We start from the raw sequence: 20,000 nt of genomic DNA on the forward strand, positions 1-20,000 counted from the left end.
GGGTCCAGGCTGCCCCCGGCCGTGTATCCCGTTCCCAGTGGAGGGGAGCTGGCTGGCAGGCAGTTGCTGCTGCTGCTGCTGTTGCTGGCTCTGTAGGGGGGAAACAGCTGGGCTTCCTGTCCAGGGTTGTGCTGGGTAGCCGCTACTTCCTGTGCTGTAGGTACACGGGTGCGGAGCTGGGTACAAGGCTACTGCAGGAGGGGCTGCTGGGAAGGAGGAGGAGGAGGAGGAGGAGGAGGAGGAGGAGGAGGAAGAGGATGGGGAGGTACCAGTCTGGATTGGGATGGAAGGGACTGGGACTGGGGTCACAGACGAGAACCACCCAGCTGGAGAACCCTGGGGAAAAAAATTACAATAAATGATATATGTCAGAGCCATCCACCCTCCTCTGTTTTACAATGCTTCCCTATGCTTTACCAGACCTCTCTGTGCTTTGCAATGCTTCCCTATGCTTTACCAGACCTCTCTGTGCTTTACAATGCTTCCCTATGCTTTACCAGACCTCTCTGTGCTTTACAATGCTTCCCTATGCTTTACCACACCTCTCTGTGCTTTACAATGCTTCCCTATGCTTTACCAGACATCTCTGTGCTTTACAATGCTTCCCTATGCTTTACCAGACCTCTCTGTGCTTTACAATGCTTCCCTGTGCTTTACCAGATCTCTCTGTGCTTTACAATGCTTCCCTATGCTTTACCAGACCTCTCTATGCTTTACAATGCTTCCCTGTGCTTTACCAGACCTCTCTGTACTTTACAATGCTCTCCTATGCTTTATCATGCCGCTCTGTGTTTGCCCATGCTGCAGTCTCTATGCTGTACCACACTGCTGGACTCTGTTATAAATGACAGCTCACCTCGAGAGGTTTGCTCCACACACCGATCTCCTGCTTCTGTTGAATCTGCTTGATCTGGTTCAGGCTGGGCTTCGTGTGGGCGGTGCCCATCGTCTCCTTCGTCCAATCATCAACCAGCTTGTGCAGCTCATCCGTGAACGTGCCCTTCTTATTGGCAGAGCCCTGCTGGCAGACGTTGGCATTGCTGCACATCACAGGACCTGGAGGGGAGGGGGCACACAGCAACCACCAGTGTTACTGAGAAGAGAGCGAGTCAAGCAGACCAGTGTTTGGGCTCCAGTGCCTTCATCAGTGTTAGTGAAACTAAACTGAGTCAAGCAGACCAGCGTTTGGGAGTCAGTGTTAAGCAGCAGACCAGCGTTTGGGCTCTAGTGCCTTCATCAGTGTTACTGAAACTAAACTGAGTCAAGCAGACCAGCGTTTGGGCTCTAGTGCCTTCATCAGTGTTACTGAAACTAAACTGAGTCAAGCAGACCAGCGTTTGGGCTCTAGTGCCTTCATCAGTGTTACTGAAACTAAACTGAGTCAAGCAGAGCAGCGTTTGGGCTCTAGTGCCTTCATCAGTGTTACTGAAACTAAACTGAGTCAAGCAGAGCAGCGTTTGGGCTCTAGTGCCTTCATCAGTGTTATTGAAACTAAACTGAGTCAAGCAGACCAGCGTTTGGGCTCCAGTGCCTTCATCAGTGTTACTGAAACTAAACTGAGTCAAGCAGACCAGCGTTTGGGCTCCAGTGCCTTCATCAGTGTTACTGAAACTAAACTGAGTCAAGCAGAGCAGCGTTTGGGCTCTAGTGCTTCATCAGTGTTATTGAAACTAGAAGAGAGCGAGTCAAGCAGAGCAGCGTTTGGGCTCTAGAGCTTCATCAGTGTTACTGAAACTAAACTGAGTCAAGCAGAGCAGCGTTTGGGCTCTAGTGGGCTCTAGAGCTTCATCAGTGTTATTGAAACTAGAAGAGAGCGAGTCAAGCAGAGCAGCGTTTGGGCTCCAGTAAACGGTCTGTTCGGTTTCTCAGTCTCGCGCGGGTAGATCTCTTGAAGTTCAGTGTTACTGAAACTAGAAACTGAGTCAAGCAGAGCAGCGTTTGGGCTCTAGAGCTTCATCAGTGTTATTGAAACTAAACTGAGTCAAGCAGAGCAGCGTTTGGGCTCTAGAGCTTCATCAGTGTTATTGAAACTAGAAGAGAGCGAGTCAAGCAGAGCAGCGTTTGGGCTCTAGGCTTCATCAGTTATTGCTGAGTCGTTTGGGCTCAGTGCCTTCATGTGAAACTAAACTGAGTGCAGACCAGCGTTTGGGCTCCAGTGCCTTCATCAGTGTTAACTGAGTCAAGCAGACCAGTGCGTTTGGTCAAGCAGACCAGCGTTTGGGCTCCAGTGCCTTCATCAGTGTTACTGAAACTAAACTGAGTCAAGCAGAGCAGCGTTTGGGCTCTAGAGCTTCATCAGTGTTATTGAAACTAGAAGAGAGCGAGTCAAGCAGAGCAGTGTAACTGTTACGGATGCTTATTATTTAAACTTTAATTTAAATCAGAACTTTAATTTAAGAAGTGAATGGAGTTGAATGGAATGGAATTGAATGCAACAGAGGTTTGTAACTATATACTGTAAATACTATGGGCTAGATTTTGAAAGGTCTTCACTTGCACAGTCCATACTGGGGGGGGGGGGGGGGGGGGGGCGCGGTGGCTGACAGACATACGATAGCCCCACCTTGCTCTGTGACTCCCTGCTGGCAGCCAAGGCTCTGCAGGGTCTCCTGGACGTTCATGTGGGAATCGAAGAGCGAGGAGGAGGAGGAAGAGGAGTGGGTGAGCAGGCAAGAGGAGGGAGCAGAGGGGCAGCAGATTGGCTGGGCACCTGGAGAGAGGCGGGGAGGGGAGAGGAGAGAGATTCATGGAGCAGTTTGACTGGACTCTGAAGACACCAGTTATCCCCCCTCCTTGCATTGTAGATATAACTCGCTGTGATCCTAACTTGTTGCATCCTAGTTCATACTGGATTCTAGCAGTGTTATTATTATACACAGCATCCTAGTTCATATTGGATTCTAGCAGTGTTATTATTATACACAGCATCCTAGTTCATATTGGATTCTAGCAGTGTTATTATTATACACGGCATCCTAGTTCATATTGTATTCTAGCAGTGTTATTATTATACACGGCATCCTAGTTCATATTGTATTCTAGCAGTGTTATTATTATACACAGCATCCTAGTTCATATTGGATTCTAGCAGTGTTATTATTATACACGGCATCCTAGTTCATATTGGATTCTAGCAGTGTTATTATTATACACAGCATCCTAGTTCATATTGGATTCTAGCAGTGTTATTATTATACACGGCATCCTAGTTCATATTGTATTCTAGCAGTGTTATTATTATACACGGCATCCTAGTTCATATTATTCTAGCAGTGTTATTATTATACACGGCATCCTAGTTCATATTGTATTCTAGCAGTGTTATTATTATACACGGCATCCTAGTTCATATTGGATTCTAGCAGTGTTATTATTATACACGGCATCCTAGTTCATATTGGATTCTAGCAGTGTTATTATTATACACGGCATCCTAGTTCATATTGTATTCTAGCAGTGTTATTATTATACACGGCATCCTAGTTCATATTGGATTCTAGCAGTGTTATTATTATACACGGCATCCTAGTTCATATTGTATTCTAGCAGTGTTATTATTATACACGGCATCCTAGTTCATATTGGATTCTAGCAGTGTTATTATTATACACGGCATCCCAGTTCATATTGGATTCTAGCAGTGTTATTATTATACACAGCATCCTAGTTCATATTGGATTCTAGCAGTGTTATTATTATACACGGCATCCTAGTTCATATTGGATTCTAGCAGTGTTATTATTATACACGGCATCCTAGTTCATATTGGATTCTAGCAGTGTTATTATTATACACGGCATCCTAGTTCATATTGGATTCTAGCAGTGTTATTATTATACACGGCATCCTAGTTCATATTGGATTCTAGCAGTGTTATTATTATACACGGCATCCTAGTTCATATTGTATTCTAGCAGTGTTATTATTATACACGGCATCCTAGTTCATATTGTATTCTAGCAGTGTTATTATTATACACGGCATCCTAGTTCATATTGTATTCTAGCAGTGTTATTATTATACACGGCATCCTAGTTCATATTGTATTCTAGCAGTGTTATTATTATACACGGCATCCTAGTTCATATTGTATTCTAGCAGTGTTATTATTATACACGGCATCCTAGTTCATATTGGATTCTAGCAGTGTTATTATTATACACGGCATCCTAGTTCATATTGTATTCTAGCAGTGTTATTATTATACACGGCATCCTAGTTCATATTGTATTCTAGCAGTGTTATTATTATACACGGCATCCTAGTTCATATTGTATTCTAGCAGTGTTATTATTATACACGGCATCCTAGTTCATATTGTATTCTAGCAGTGTTATTATTATACACGGCATCCTAGTTCATATTGTATTCTAGCAGCGTTATTATTATACACGGCATCCTAGTTCATATTGTATTCTAGCAGTGTTATTATTATACACGGCATCCTAGTTCATATTGTATTCTAGCAGTGTTATTATTATACACGGCATCCTAGTTCATATTGTATTCTAGCAGCGTTATTATTATACACGGCATCCTAGTTCATATTGGATTCTAGCAGTGTTATTATTATACACGGCATCCTAGTTCATATTGGATTCTAGCAGTGTTATTATTATACACGGCATCCTAGTTCATATTGGATTCTAGCAGTGTTATTATTATACACGGCATCCTAGTTCATATTGGATTCTAGCAGTGTTATTATTATACACGGCATCCTAGTTCATATTGGATTCTAGCAGTGTTATTATTATACACAGCATCCTAGTTCATATTGTATTCTAGCAGTGTTATTATTATACACGGCATCCTAGTTCATATTGGATTCTAGCAGTGTTATTATTATACACGGCATCCTAGTTCATATTGGATTCTAGCAGTGTTATTATTATACACGGCATCCTAGTTCATATTGGATTCTAGCAGTGTTATTATTATACACGGCATCCTAGTTCATATTGTATTCTAGCAGTGTTATTATTATACACAGCATCCTAGTTCATATTGGATTCTAGCAGTGTTATTATTATACACGGCATCCTAGTTCATATTGGATTCTAGCAGTGTTATTATTATACACGGCATCCTAGTTCATATTGGATTCTAGCAGTGTTATTATTATACACGGCATCCTAGTTCATATTGGATTCTAGCAGTGTTATTATTATACACGGCATCCTAGTTCATATTGGATTCTAGCAGTGTTATTATTATACACGGCATCCTAGTTCATATTGGATTCTAGCAGTGTTATTATCTGCGCTTGCTGTAAACAACACTGTGTTTAAATACGAAGCTTGCACTGTAACCCTGTCTGCGCTGCCCTGTAACACCTGCGTGAGTCGCCTGGGATAAAGGGGTCTGGCAAATACAATAATAATAATAATAATAATAATAATAATAATAATAATAATAATAATAATGATAATAATGATAATAATAGTCACCAGTGTTGAGCAGCCCATTGTCGTTCTGCGTGAGTGACTGGGGGCGGCTGCGTAGCTTCCCCTTGGCAGAGCGCGGCCGGCGAGGAGATGGGCACTGCGAGGGCAGCCCGTGGGGCGCCGGGGGGGTCTTGCACCCCTTCAGCTGGTGGAGCTGCATGTACAGCTGCTGCAGCTCCCGGTTCTGCTGGGCTTGGAGAGTCACAACCTCCTGGATGTGCCTGAGCGAGCGAGAGAGAGGTGGGGGGGAGACAGCGTCACTTTAAACCAGCTGGGAAGCCATTGAAAGATCAGCTTTAGCGCCTTCGTTAGTGTGACTGAAACCAGAAGAGGCTTTGACATTACTGTCAGCCGTTGCTGTTAAGTGTAACATGCAGCCCTCACTGTGTGTTCTTAGCCCTGCCGAATGAAACTACAAAAGAACAGAGTGGAGCTGAATGGGACTAGACTGAATGGGATTGCACTGAGCTAAACTGAACCGAGATGTTCTGCCTGGCAAGACACGCACTTCTCTCTGAGCGTGTGCAGCTCTCTCCTCAGATCCTCCGATTCCTCGTCGCTGCTGAAGGGGGGGGAGGAGGAGGAGGGCAGCCTCGGGGTCCCCTGCTCCTGCTGGGGGGGGCAGGCCCTGGGGGGGCTCACCCGGTCTGTGCTGGGCTGTGGTGGGCTGGCCCAGCCCCCTGACTTTGAGGAGGAGGAGGAGGAGGAGGAGGTCGATCTGGACTCTGAGTCACGCTCTGGGGTGACGGAGGAGCTGTCTGTTTCCCCAGGACCCTGGTTCTGCTGCTCTGGTCCCAGGGCTCGCCTCACTGAGAACCGGCCCGTCGTCTTCTCCTGCTCCCGTGAGTCCCCGGTGAATTCCAGGGCCCCCCTAGTCTCCTCCGAACCCCCGTTCTGTTCGGGGGACCCCTCATCTGCAGATCTAGGGGGAGTGGGTGTGGCTTCTTGTAGCACAGTCGTGACCTTAATAAAAATAAATAAATAAATAAATAAATAAATAATAATAATAATAATAATAAAACTGAATTAATTCAGCGACAGGTGCTTCCACTAGAAGTCTCTCATTTTAAGCCAGTGATCTCTCATCTGTCCCTACATTCAGCTCTGCAGAGTGTCAGGGCTGGCATTGCTAAGAACACATAGGTGACATTTAGCCCGGGTTACAGCACAATTAACCCATTCAGTGCCGCTGTCTCATTTGAGGACAGGCTGCCTTGTAATTGTATTTATTTGTTTGTTTGTTTGTTTGTAATTTTCTCTCAGCTACATTATTTTTTTAACAGTAACCCCACCTCGCATTTTTTGTTAAAATGGCAAAACTGGTTACGTAAAACGTATACGAGACCGGCACAGGTACAGAGAGAGCGCATCTGGTGCTTCAGGGGTTAAGCAGCGCTGCCCGTACCTGGAAGCGACCCCTCTGCTGGGGCCCCTCTCTGGCAGGGCTGGGGTCAGCGTCGGGCCCCTCACTGCGCTCCGAGGTCGATTCAAAGAGTTCACCAGCGTGGCGCACACTGCCCTCTGTGACACAAACCAAACACAAAAAACACTATCTACAGAGATCTATACACATTATATAAATATATAGATACACACACACACACACACACACACACACACACACACACACACACACACAGGCATCCTTACCCTATACAAATCTAAAGAGAGTTACGAACACCTTGGAGAAACCAAGTCTGCCGCTAACTCAGATAAACAAGTTTTCAAATGGGATTCATGCAACACTCGCGCTGCTATGAACGGGACGAGCCTTTTCAAAACGGTGCCAACAACAACACCATGGAGCTATACCCGCTGAACTGTGAGCAAAACAGCTAATTTAGTTTGAAACGAAATGCAGTCACTCCTTCCGCAGAGTATCTATCTATCTATCTATATCTGTCTCACGCTTCAGGTGAGCTGAAAGCGGTCAGTTGGTAGGTGTGGTGTTCGTAACTCTTGAGGACTTCCTGTATTTAAAACAGAGTGCAGTGCAATTCACAAAAACAAAAACTACACAAGCAGCGAAATGCAATACAAACAAACAGTTTCGCCCTCCAAACACACCCCCCACCCCCCCCACCCCGTCCCCGTCGAGAGCAACTCAGAGTGGAAGTGATGCCTGGGGAAATCCAGCCGGTCCGACTGCATCAAGAAATGTCTTTTCTAAAACAAAACACAGCTCTGGCCAAAAGGTTTTGCGTCGCCTGCAATTTTAAAATTGAAACAGAATTAAAAATGAAACACGTGAACACAGATCTTATTTATTTATTTTTTTTAATTTAACATTGTGTTGTAAATCAAAACTACAACATGATATCACCACCCCGAAAGAAAGTCTACCCAGAAGCCAGCACAGTAGTATTTCACGTTGGATTTCATGTGTGAAAATCCTGTAGATCACACGCCAGCCCCGGATCTCCTAAACATCACATATCCAACCCGAACCCCCCTTCACACAGCCAGGGAAGCCCAACGTAACCAGACTGGATCACAAAAACAGGAGAGTCTCTTACACAGCACTGTACCATGCTACCCAAAGCTAACGATACTGCGACGAAGCCTCCATTAACGAGCACTGACAGGAACTCGGTTTTAAAGCCTAGGACTCCTTTACAACATCCTGCTGTGTTTTGGTTCTGGAGCGTGTGATCCAGTCTGGTTCTGAAGGGCTCCCTTTCCGTTGCACATGTCAACATGAAGCTAGTCTAAATCTGGTGAGGAGGACAGAACAGCACACAGGGAGAGGGGGGAGGGAGGGGTTTAAAATGAAATCAATAGAAACAAATCAATACCTTCATTACTGTGTGTATATAGATATATACATACAAAGAAATGTGTGATGAAATTACAGGAATACCAAGAGTGGTGAGAATAAATCAAAATCTCTCTCTCCATTTCTCTCTCTCCGTCTCCCTCTGTCTCTCTCTCCGTCTCTCTCTCCGTCTCCCCCTGTCTCTCTCTCCATCTCCCCCTCTGTCTCCCCGTCTCTCTCACCGTCTCCCTCTCTGTCTCTCTCTCTCCGTCTCCCTCTCTCTCTCTCTCTCTGTCTCCCTGCGACCGACCCCATCTTTACAAACGCCATCGAGCAAAACAGAAATGATTGATGACTTCCATGTCATTGCTGTGAACTGTCGCTTAACACACTGCAGAGACATTAATATATAAAAGAGCCTCGAAAAAGCTTTGGCTGTGAGCGAATGCCTTCAGTATTATATATTATATATACACAGTACACACACAGACACACACGCACACATCTTGTTAGCAGAAATCATATTTTAAAAACTTAAAAGTCAAAAGGAAATTAATAGGGATGGTGTCTAACATTCTCATCATCGTTATTTCTGGGTGCGTTGTAACCCCCTGGCGCTCGGCACGCTACCTTGACGGACTCTTGACCTCTTGAAAAGGCTGCTCGAGTGCAGCTTGTAAGCCCAGCTTTTCAATTTGCGACTCCACGATTTCTTGCTAACAGGGTTTCTGAGACTAGGACAAGTAAAGCTTAGGCCAAAATATCCACCTCCTGCTTGCAGCTTGTGTGCTCCAGCTCTGAGGGCTCCCTGGCCTGGGTCTGCAGGGGAAGAGGCTTCAGAGTGGGGGAGGATCGCCTGGAGAGAAACCAGCAGAGGTTTAAAAACTGGCAGCATCGCACCACCGACATTGAAAAAACACAGCGTTCCGCCCCCCACGTGTCGCTACAACTGTTTAACAGACCTGTCCTTTTCATTAACATCCCTGCAGCTTTTTACACTTGGCATCTCAAAGCCTGCTTCAAAGCTCTTTATAGAAATGTCCGCTCTGGTGCACTGGGGATTGATATCTGTCCTCTTAAAATCGCAGATTAAAATAAAATAAAAAAAAAAACTAAAACAAAACACATAACTTAACTGTCTTTTCTATTCCGTTATTTTGACAATGCCGACGGTGCACCAGAGTGGACCCTTCGAAAGGAGCTCTGAACTGCGAGGCTGTTTGGGAATGGGGAACACAGAGCAGCTTCTCAGCGTCTCGGCGGACTGAACTTACAAGCACCGCCGGCTCAACGGGCAGAGCCCTGGCCGCTGCGGAGGGGGAGTCTCGGCCGAAGAGCGGGCAGGAGAAAGAGCAGGGAGGGGGCAGCTGATTCACCGCAGGCTGGGAGGGGCCAGCGAGATCTGCCCCTTCCCTCTCCGCGGGGTCAGGAATCTGAAGCGCTGCCCTCCCGTCCTCGGTGACCTCCGGCCCCTGACTGGCGGTGACCGCGGTGAGGTCCGAGCAGGAGGATGACCTGGAGGAGGAGGAGGAGGAAGGCTTCGAGTCCGGGACGGCCTCCTCCCCCCCAGGGCCCTCTTCCGAGGCAGTCAGGGGGGGCACCGAGCCGGCGGGGGCCCCTGTCCCGCTGTGCTCCGGGTACAGCAGGGTCCGCAGCTTCTCGTCCAGAGTCTTGATGCGGTTGTCCACGAAATCCATCTTCGGGGGGCCCTCCCCGTCCGACTCCGGCACCGAGGAGGGCTGGGCCGGGCTGGGGTTGGAAGCGGGGGTCCCGCCCTGGTTCTGGGGTGGCTCCAGGGGTTCCACGGGGGTCAGGGCAAGGGGCTGAACGCAAGGCTCCGGGGTGGCGCTGCGGGCGCGAACGGGACCCTGGTTCAGCTCTGATTCTTCTTGTTCGGGTGCGGCCGAGGGGCCCACCGGGATGGGGGCGCATTCTTCTGCGCTGCTTCGTCGAGGCCCTGCCGGGGTGGTCGTTGTTTCCCCTCCTTCGATCGCGGCGGCGCGGGTTTGGGGACCCCCCACCCCAGCCTGCAAGACCCCCCCTGCAGCAGGTGCAGCAGCTGGAGCAGCAGTCGTGGTAGCGGAGGGGTCAGGGAGCGCTGCAGAGCCAGGTAGAGGCTGGCTGGCCATGTGCTTGCCCTCTTCAGCTAAACACAAGCACAATTAAGAGCAAGCTTTGAGTGCCTTTGTTAGTAGTCCTGTAATGTATTTATTTATTGATCTATCTATCTATCGCCCTACAGGAAGCCACAACAGCAGCACAGCAGCGTTTCATGTTAGATTTCGAAATGTCACATTTTTCCATTTTTGTCGATTTACAGTTAAGTATATAGAGAGGAAACTCCAAAGCGCTGGTCTGGAGTTTGTTAACAAGGGAACATTATTCAGCAGCTTTCACTGGACTCTATGAAGCTGAGGGAGTTCATTCTATATAGAGGGGGTGCAATTCAATATGTTAACAAGGGAACATTATTCAGCAGCTCTCACTGGACTCTATGAAGCTGAGGGAGTTCATTCTATATAGAGGGGGTGCAATTCAATATGTTAACAAGGGAACATTATTCAGCAGCTTTCACTGGACTCTATGAAGCTGAGGGAGTTCATTCTATATAGAGGGGGTGCAATTCAATATGTTAACAAGGGAACATTATTCAGCAGCTTTCACTGGACTCTATGAAGCTGAGGGAGTTCATTCTATATAGAGGGGGTGCAATTCAATATGTTAACAAGGGAACATTATTCAGCAGCTTTCACTGGACTCTATGAAGCTGAGGGAGTTCATTCTATATAGAGGGTGGATGATTCAAAACTATTACCTGCAGCAGTGTCATCACCTCCAGGCTGCAGTTCTGCAGAGTCTCCAGCAGGGGTCATGGGGGCACCCTGGCCAGACTGGGACTCACGGTGTCTGATGGTCTGGTTGATGAAGAACCGCCAGCGACCTACTGGGGAGGACTGGGAGGAATCCACTGGGGGAACGGGGAAACAGGAGATTAGCAATGTTAATGGATTAACTGTGCTAGTGTGCACGGGGACTGCCCCCAGCACTACACTGTCATGTCAAACTGTCCTCGATTGCAGAGGGACGGCCAGCAGGCTGGATTTGAAACACTCGGTAAACACTTCTTTAAGACAGGCGATGCTGGAGTTCCAGCACAAGCCCTGTTCACCTGTGAAACCGGCTCACTTACGCTGAGGTGGGGGAGGTGGGTTCATCTGAAGCTGCTCTGTGGATCCAGTCTGAAATGAAACACACACTAAGGCTCTTTTCAACCAGGGTAACAACACGTTTTCATTCATTTATTGGTTGATTTTTAAATACACTTACCTGGGATTTCTGCTTGGAAGTGGTTAGGTTCACCCTGAATACCTAACCTGTGATCCCCCCCTCCCTGACTGGCTGACCCATGATCCTCCCCCCTCCCTGACTGGCTGACGTGTGATCCTCCCAGCTCCCCCCGGCCCCCCACTGGCTGACCTGCAGGATCTCCAGGGCCTGAGCCACGATGCAGTGAAGCTCCTCCACAAACTTCTCCTTCTCCAGGTCCAGCACAAAGTCCTCCTCCACCTGCACACAGAGAGACAGAGATATACACAGAGACAGAGATACACACACACATATACACACAGAAACACACACACAGAGACAGAGACATACACAGAGACAGAGATACACACACACATACACACACACAGAGACAGAGATACACACAGAGACAGATATACACACACAGATATACACACAGAAACACACACACAGAGACAGAGATACACACAGAGACAGAGATACACACACACATACACACACACAGAGACAGAGATACACACAGAGACAGAGATACACACACACATATACACACAGAAACACACACAGAGACAGAAATACACACAGAGACAGAGATACACACACACAGAGACAGAGATACACACACACATATACACACAGAAACACACATACAGAGAAAGATACACACAGAGACAGAGATACACACACACACACACACACTCACACACAGATATACACACAGAAACACACACACAGAGACAGAGACATACACAGAGACAGATATATACACAGAAACACACACACAGAGATACACACAGAGAAACACAAACACACAGAGACAGAGATACACAGAGAGACAGACAGAGACACACAAAACTAGGCAGGAATGAGAGGCTGGTGAATTCCCCCCTCCCTGTCTGTGTCTGTGTGAATTCCCTGCTGCCTGTGTGTGTGTGTTACCCTGCCTCTCTCACCATGTACTCTGCAATGTCCTCGAGTGCGTCTCCGTCGATGTCGAACTTGAAGGTCACCATCTTGTTATTGTGTGTCTCCAGCTGGCACTCCACCATGTTGTCTCCACTCGAGGAGACCTGAAGAGGAGAGAGGAGCGGGGAGCGGGCATTACCGTCGGCTCTCTGCGCAGCGCGTGGAACAGGGCGTGCTGAGCACAGTACAGAGTACACTGTGTGTGAGTGCTGAGTGCTGGGTGCTGAGTGTGAGTGCTGTGTGTTGGGTGCTGGGTGCTGGGTGCTGAATGCAGGGTGCTGGGTTGTACCCGCAGCATGGTGAGTTGGAAGCGGGTGCTCTTGTCTGCTCTCTGGCAGGACGTCCTCCTCTGTGGTTTGGGTTTGTCTAACTTGCCATTCCCCCCGGCCTCCTCCTCCACCATCGCAGTGCTCTGCACATCCAGCGGGCCTCTGAGAGAGAGAGAGAGAGAGAGAGATAGTTTGTTGCCTCTTACTGGACCCTCAGCTAATGCACTATTTCACTACTATGAATTGTACATACAACTCATTGTAATCCTAACTTGTTGCCTCCTAGATCATATTGGATTCTAGCAGTGTTATTATCTGCCCTTGCTGTAAACTACACTGTATTTAAATATGAAGCTTGCATTGAAACCCTGCGCTGCCCTCTAACACCTGTGCGAGTCGCCTGGGATAAAGGAGTCTGGCAAAAAAACCCCAACAGAACACCAGAGAAAATGTATTTATTTATCACATCGATAAAACACGTTTCAGAGCGCTTTATATAAAATAACACAAACAGGCATTGCAGAAGAGGAGGAAACTATCTAGCTCTATATAAAGCACTAGAAAAGGGAGACAGTTACCCGAGGACAGAGTCTTGTTTTTGCCATGACTGATCCAAGCTTTCTCTCCTTGTGCGCTGAGCCCTCAGCTCCTATCGGGAGACACCAGTTGATAAAAACCACAGCAGCAAGAAGTGAACCCGTGTGCCAGCTACGTCCCCTGTCCCGTCCCCCCCGTCGTCCCCCCCGTCCCCACCAATTAAACACATTAACTGCCAAATAAATCTTTCTTTGAAATGAACCAGAACACAAGCTGCGTCATTTGATACATTAAAAAAAAAATCAATAATTTCTTCATAGAATTTTTTTTATTTTTATTTTTTTTATTCTTCTCATTCCCAATAAACAAAAAATAAAATAAAAATAATAACCCCCCCCCCCCGCCCCATGCCAACGCTAAAAGGGTTAGCTAGCAGGATCGTCTACCCGAGCAAGTGTCTTTCTGGTTTTAACACATTAGAAAACAGAGGGTTTCTGTTTCTCTGCAATGCAGTCCCCACCCCCTCCCTCCCCAGGCATGTCCGGTTATACCTCAACTAGGCCGCTATCGGCGGGGGCAGCTCCAGCAGCGGGCTGAGGGACGGGACTGGCGTCAGGAGCGGGCACGGGGGCGGGCACGGGGGTCTCCTGTCGATCCGCAGACTGTGGCGGAGAACACTGTCCCGGGGCAGCACGGCAGCCGCCCCCCGGGTCGGAAGCAGGCAGGGCGAGGCGAGAGGGGCTGAGGAGGGGTGGCGGCGGCAAGGCCTGAGCCCCCGACTGCTGGCTCTCAAATGCCTGCTGCTGGGGGGGCCGGGCTGCTGCGCTGCCCAGGCAGGGCGGAGCTGCTGCAGCCGCGGGCGCGGGCTGCGTGGGGGGGACCCCCGCCACTACCTGGCTGTACAGAGGGACAGTCACGGGGTGCTGGAGCTGAAGGTGGCGTTGCTGAGGGACAGGGTCAGGCTGCTGCTGCTGTAATGACACATTTTGCTGATCTTGACCCAGCTGTCGTTGGAAGTGGGCTTGCTGCAGCTGAACCATCGGTGGCTGTTGAGATTTTAACACAGTCTGCTGCTGCAGACCCTGTTCAGCTTGACTGGGCTGTTGCCGCTGGACGGGTGGCTGCTGAGCCTGTAACTGAGCTGGCTGCCATCGCAACAGGTCCTGCTGAAGGTGGGCCGCTTGCTGCTGCTGCTGCTGCTGCAGGTCCTGTCGCTGAGGCTGCTGTGCGACCTGCGGGGTCAGTCCGGCCGCTGGCAGCTGGCCCCGCTGAACTACAGCCGGCGATGGCTGCTGTGCCGGTACCGGCCCGCCTGTTGCCTGGTGCTGCTGCGATGGCTGCTGTGCCGGTACCGGCCCGCCTGTTGCCTGGTGCTGCTGCGATGGCTGCTGTGCCGGTACCGGCCCGCCTGTTGCCTGGTGCTGCTGCGATGGCTGCTGTGCCGGTACCGGCCCGCCTGTTGCCTGGTGCTGCTGCGATGGCTGCTGTGCCGGTACCGGCCCGCCTGTTGCCTGGTGCTGCTGCGATGGCTGCTGTGCCGGTACCGGCCCGCCTGTTGCCTGGTGCTGCTGCGATGGCTGCTGCTGTTGGTAGCCGAGCTGCGCCTGCTGTAGTAAATAACGCTGCTCTGCCTGAAACTGTGCGGCGTGCCCCGTCGACGCGGCTTGCTGTCCCCGCTGCTGCTGCTGTGATACGAAAGCCTGGGGATCCATCTGCTGTTGCACTAAGTACTGCTGCTGCTGCTTGATGTGTTGCTGCATTAAGGCCTGTTGAAGCTGCAAGGAGTCCTGAACCACAGAAGGGTGCTTCTGGGCTGGAGGTGGCCCGGGAATTATTTGCTGCTGCTGGTGCTGTACTTGCGACTCGGTCAAACCTCCATGCAATTGCAAATGCGACGGCTGCTGAGACAAGAAAGCCTGCTGCTGCTGCTGCTGCATTAAAGCCTGCTGAATCTGCAAGGAGTCGGACTGGTGTTGGGCTACCTGTGCTGTTGGAGCTTGATGTGGTGGCTGCAGGACACTTTGTTGTGGTGCAACCCAAGCAGGATCACTGGGATCCACGACAGCTGTAGCCGTCGGTCCAGGACCCCCTGCCTGGGGGCACGCTCCGGTCTGGAAAGCCTGTGGCTGAGGCTGGGGGAGAGCCATCAGGCTGGGGCTGGGGTTTGTGGTGGAGGCGGCAGGTGCCGAGCCGGTGGAAGAGTCCAGCTGGATCGTGCCAGACCCTGCCTGCGATGGCAGCTGGGCTAGGGGCTGCCCCTCCATCCCGTGAGGCTGCTGGGGGGCATCAGGGTGCTGGAGGGGTGGGAGGGTGAGAGAGAAAAAGAGCGAGCAGGAGAAAGGGTTCAGTTAAAAAGGAGAAGCGAATGCAGAAGCAAAAAAATAATAATCTTTATTTTTATTATTTTGCACAGATTTTATGCAGGGTGTCTCTGAAAGGAGAAGGTTGATATTTTTAAGTTTCTTTTGTTATTTCGAAATTGAGCTCTATTGAATAGGTTAATAATATAGACACATATCTAAATATATCCATACACACATGCACATATATTTATAAACAAAAGTAAACACAGTGCAGTAAACTTGGTTTGCTTTTTAATATGCTTTACCAGACCCCTCTGTGCTTTGCAATGCTTCCCTGTGCTTTACCAGACCCCTCTGTGCTTTGCAATGCTTCCCTGTGCTTTACCAGACCTCTCTGTGCTTTACAATGCTTCCCTATGCTTTACCAGTCCTCTCTGTGCTTTACAATGCTTCCCTATGCTTTACCAGACCTCTCTGTGCTTTACAATGCTTCCCTGTGCTTTAGCAGACCTCTCTGTGCTTTACAATGCTTCCCTATGCTTTACCAGTCCTCTCTGTGCTTTACAATGCTTCCCTATGCTTTACCAGTCCTCTCTGTGCTTTACAATGCTTCCCTATGCTTTAGGAGCTCTCTCAGACCCCAGGCTCTACCTGCTGAACAGGGATGCTGAGTGGCAGCTGTGCTGCTGGGGCTGTGTTCATGACAGGGCTCTGGAGCTGGGTGTAACCCTGTGTCTGTAGTTGCTGCACGATCTGCTGCTGACAGTATCCAGCCCCTGTCATCTGTAACACACAAAACAGGCATGGAAGGGTTATTCAGAACCGTGCATCATCAACAACTGCTGCTGCTGCTGCAGAGTCTCTTCCAATAGGACCTCGTGTGTTTGACATCTCGTCCGAAAGACGGAGCACAAGTGAAGTGACTCGCTCAGGGTCACAGTGAGTCAGAGGTTGAGCTGGGATTTGAACCTCCTGTTATCAAGGTCCCTTCTCTAACCACTGGACCCCCAAGCTTGCTAACTTCCAGCAGTGAACCTCCTTTTCTGAGATGAGGGAGGCTTATCATATAAACACAATAAATCATTCAAAAGGTGTCCATGGAGCTCACCACAGTGCCCTGCTGGTAGCTGCCCGGCTGTTGTTGGTGTGGCTGGTGACCCTGCTGGTACTGCTTCTGCGAGCCCGGATCAGCCTGCTGCATGCTGGGAACCTGGTGGTGTCCGCAGAGGAGCTGCTCAGCGCCGGGGTCCGAGAAAACAGCGGGACCGGCACAGCTCTCCCCAGTACCGTCACCTGAGAAAGCAACACAGAGCACCCGACTCCTCAATAACTGATGAAGGCACTATAATCGATATTCTCTCTGTAATAAATGCACAGAGTCGTACCTGTGAGAGTGGAGGTCTGCCCAAGCTGCTTCTGCTGCTGCTGCCTCACATGCTGGTCCACCTCAGTGAGATCCTCACCGTCTCCCAGGGTCCCTCCGGTCACGGGCACCGCCGCCACGCCCCCTGCAGGCTGGCTGAGGGAGGGCAGCAGGCCGCTGAGCTGGGAGGAGGTGGACACGCCGCCCCCGAGCGAGGGGGTCTGGGAGTCGCGACGCTCCTCGTAGCCGCGCAGCAGCTGCCGCGTCTCGCGGGACTTCTTGATCAGCGTGACCCGGTCGCGGATCGACTTCGCCACGACCTTGGAGTCGCTCTCGTTGAAGAAACCCGATTTCACCTGGCATGATGAAGATGATGATGATGTTCGGGGGCTAGAACCCTTACGAATGTTTACCACAAGTGTTTATGCAGCTTTACCAGACCTCTCTGTGCTTTACAATGCTTCCCTGTGCTTTACCAAACCTCTCTGTGCTTTACAATGCTTCCCTATGCTTTACCAGACCTCTCTGTGCTTTACAATGCTTCCCTATGCTTTACCAGACTTCTCTGTGTCTTGTTCCGTCAGTCATTACCCACCCCCATAATGGTGCGGGGGTGGGTGTCACGGTGCGGGGGTGCCCATTGCCACGCCCCGAGCCCCTCCCACTCCAGTCTCTCACCATCTCCTGTGTCACCCCCTCTGGCAGGTCATTCTCCAGGTCGTAGCTGAACTCGATGGCCTCGTTGTCTTTGTGCTTCCCTTTCAGCTTCTTGGGGTCCTCCACCCAGATCCGCAGGGCCAGGGAGTCCTTCACCCCATCATCGTCCTCTGCCAGCTCCACACGCACCCCGGTGTCCTCCGCGAAGAACGCGTGGGTCAGCAGGTCCTTTATAGAGAGTCTGCAGGGAGGAGGAGGAGAGCTTTACAATACTTGCCTATGCTTTAGCAGACCTCTCTGTGCTTTACAATGCTTCCCTATGCTTTACCAGTCCTCTCTGTGCTTTACAATGCTTCTCTATTCTTTACCAGACCTCTCTGTGCTTTACAATGATTCCCTATGCTTTACCAGACCTCTCTGTGCTTTGCAATGCTTCCCTATGCTTTACCAGACCCCTCTGTGCTTTACAATGCTTCCCTATGCTTTACCAGACCTCTCTGTGCTTTACAATGCTTCCCTGTGCTTCACCAGACCTCTCTGTGCTTTACAATGCTGCCCTATGCTTTTCCAGACCTCTCTGTGCTTTACAATGCTTCCCTATGCTTTACCATGCTGTGTTACACTCTGCTGTGTTTTTACTAGGGGACCCTTTCCTCTGGGTCAGCGCAGCACCCACCTCTCACTTTTGTTCTGCCGGATGCACCCCCCAATGATCTCCTTTATCTCTGGGTCGCTCACCTTCTCGAAGCTGGCGGGTTTGATGCCCTGAGAATGAAGCACAAGAAGCGAGCAGTTGAAACTCACTTGGTATTCAGCGACAAGATTATTCTATTATCAAAACGCTACCCAAAAAAAAACAAAAAAAAACAAAAAACCTGTTCAGGGTTTGTATTGAGCTGCTTCAGAGTTTAAACTTTTACAGCTTTAGTCTAGACCACCAAGCCAGGCGGATTTGAACATTTCTGTTTTCGAAAGAAAGCAGTCCACATCTTTGCATGCTGTAGTTAGGGCTAGATCTTTATGGAAGTAGCATTGCACTCAAACAACACTCTGACAATACCCTGTAACTCCCTCTACCCCCTTGTATTCCTCTGTACCCTCCTCTACCTCCCTCTACCCCTCCTCTACCCCCCGTACCCTCCTCTACTTCCCTGTATCCCTCTGTACCCTCCTCTACCTCCCTCTACCCCTCCTCTACCTCCCTCTACCCCTCCTCTACCCCCCCGTACCCTCCTCTACTTCCCTGTATACCTCTGTACCCTCCTCTACCTCCCTCTACCCCTCCTCTACCCCCCCGTACCCTCCTCTACTTCCCTGTATCCCTCTGTACCCTCCTCTCCCTCCCTCTACCCCTCCTCTACCCCCCTGTACCCTCCTCTACTTCCCTGTATCCCTCTGTACCCTCCTCTACCTCCCTCTACCCCTCCTCTATCCCCCTGTACCCTCCTCTACTTCCCTGTATCCCTCTGTACCCTCCTCTACCTCCCTCTACCCCTCCTCTACCTCCCTCTACCTCTCCTCTCCCCCCCTGTACCCCCCTCTACATCTCCTCTCCCCCCCTGTACCCTCCTCTACCTCCCTCTACCTCTCCTCTCCCCCCCTGTACCCGGGCACTCACGCTGGTGACCTTGCGGTAGATCTGGGCTGCGTTCTGGCACTCGGAGTACGGGTATTCTGAAGTGGCCATCTCCAGCATGCACATGCCGAAGGCGTAGACATCCACAGACTCATCATAGTGCTCCTCGTACATCTCTGGAGCCATGAACTCAGGGGTGCCTGCGAGGGAGCGAGGAGGGAGGGAGGAGGGAAACCGGTGAGGGGACCAAGGACACACAAACCAGCACACAAACACAGGCCTCGCTCCCAGTGTATAAACTGCACTGCACCGCTGGACAAAGGTTCTGCACCCCCCTCTATACAGAATGAACTAATTGCGCTTCATAAACTAGAATGAAAGCTGCTGAATAATGTTCCCTTGTTAACATATTGAATTGCACCCCCTCTATATAGAATGAACTCCCTCAGCTTCATAGAGTCCAGTGAAAGCTGCTGAATAATGTTCCCTTGTTAACATATTGAATTGCACCCCCTCTATATAGAATGAACTCCCTCAGCTTCATAGAGTCCAGTGAAAGCTGCTGAATAATGTTCCCTTGTTCACATATTGAATTGCACCCCCTCTATATAGAATGAACTCCCTCAGCTTCATAGAGTCCAGTGAAAGCTGCTGAATAATGTTCCCTTGTTAACATATTGAATTGCACCCCCTCTATATAGAATGAACTCCCTCAGCTTCATAGAGTCCAGTGAAAGCTGCTGAATAATGTTCCCTTGTTAACATATTGAATTGCACCCCCTCTATATAGAATGAACTCCCTCAGCTTCATAGAGTCCAGT

General features: G+C 49.6%; 1 protein-coding gene across 2 annotated transcripts in view; it reads right to left on the reverse strand.

Moving 5' to 3' along the window:
* The window catches only part of LOC121305515 (serine/threonine-protein kinase WNK3-like), a 31,752-nt gene that overhangs the window by 157 nt on the left and 11,595 nt on the right, over window positions 1-20,000 (reverse strand). Inside the window, exons 4-24 of one of the 2 annotated variants that reach the window (XM_041237161.1) lie at window positions 19,222-19,379; window positions 18,280-18,368; window positions 17,625-17,844; window positions 16,969-17,302; window positions 16,692-16,876; window positions 16,235-16,366; window positions 13,832-15,574; window positions 13,322-13,392; window positions 12,764-12,905; window positions 12,462-12,578; window positions 11,680-11,769; window positions 11,393-11,441; window positions 11,018-11,170; window positions 9,477-10,348; window positions 8,971-9,058; window positions 6,853-6,968; window positions 5,956-6,410; window positions 5,451-5,668; window positions 2,564-2,710; window positions 857-1,056; window positions 1-336 (exon numbers count right to left, since the gene is read on the reverse strand). The exon at window positions 1-336 is cut by the window's left edge and continues 157 nt beyond it. In XM_041237161.1, the coding sequence (XP_041093095.1) occupies window positions 1-336; window positions 857-1,056; window positions 2,564-2,710; window positions 5,451-5,668; window positions 5,956-6,410; window positions 6,853-6,968; window positions 8,971-9,058; window positions 9,477-10,348; window positions 11,018-11,170; window positions 11,393-11,441; window positions 11,680-11,769; window positions 12,462-12,578; window positions 12,764-12,905; window positions 13,322-13,392; window positions 13,832-15,574; window positions 16,235-16,366; window positions 16,692-16,876; window positions 16,969-17,302; window positions 17,625-17,844; window positions 18,280-18,368; window positions 19,222-19,379 (5,915 nt within the window). Of the gene's footprint in view, window positions 337-856; window positions 1,057-2,563; window positions 2,711-5,450; window positions 5,669-5,955; window positions 6,411-6,852; window positions 6,969-8,832; window positions 9,059-9,476; window positions 10,349-11,017; window positions 11,171-11,392; window positions 11,442-11,679; window positions 11,770-12,461; window positions 12,579-12,763; window positions 12,906-13,321; window positions 13,393-13,831; window positions 15,575-16,234; window positions 16,367-16,691; window positions 16,877-16,968; window positions 17,303-17,624; window positions 17,845-18,279; window positions 18,369-19,221; window positions 19,380-20,000 lie in introns of both variants that reach the window. The other variant, XM_041237160.1, reaches the window with a different exon arrangement.

Source organism: Polyodon spathula, chromosome 43 (genome assembly GCF_017654505.1).
Source record: "Polyodon spathula isolate WHYD16114869_AA chromosome 43, ASM1765450v1, whole genome shotgun sequence".
In the NCBI taxonomy this organism is placed as follows: Eukaryota; Metazoa; Chordata; class Actinopteri; order Acipenseriformes; family Polyodontidae; genus Polyodon; species Polyodon spathula.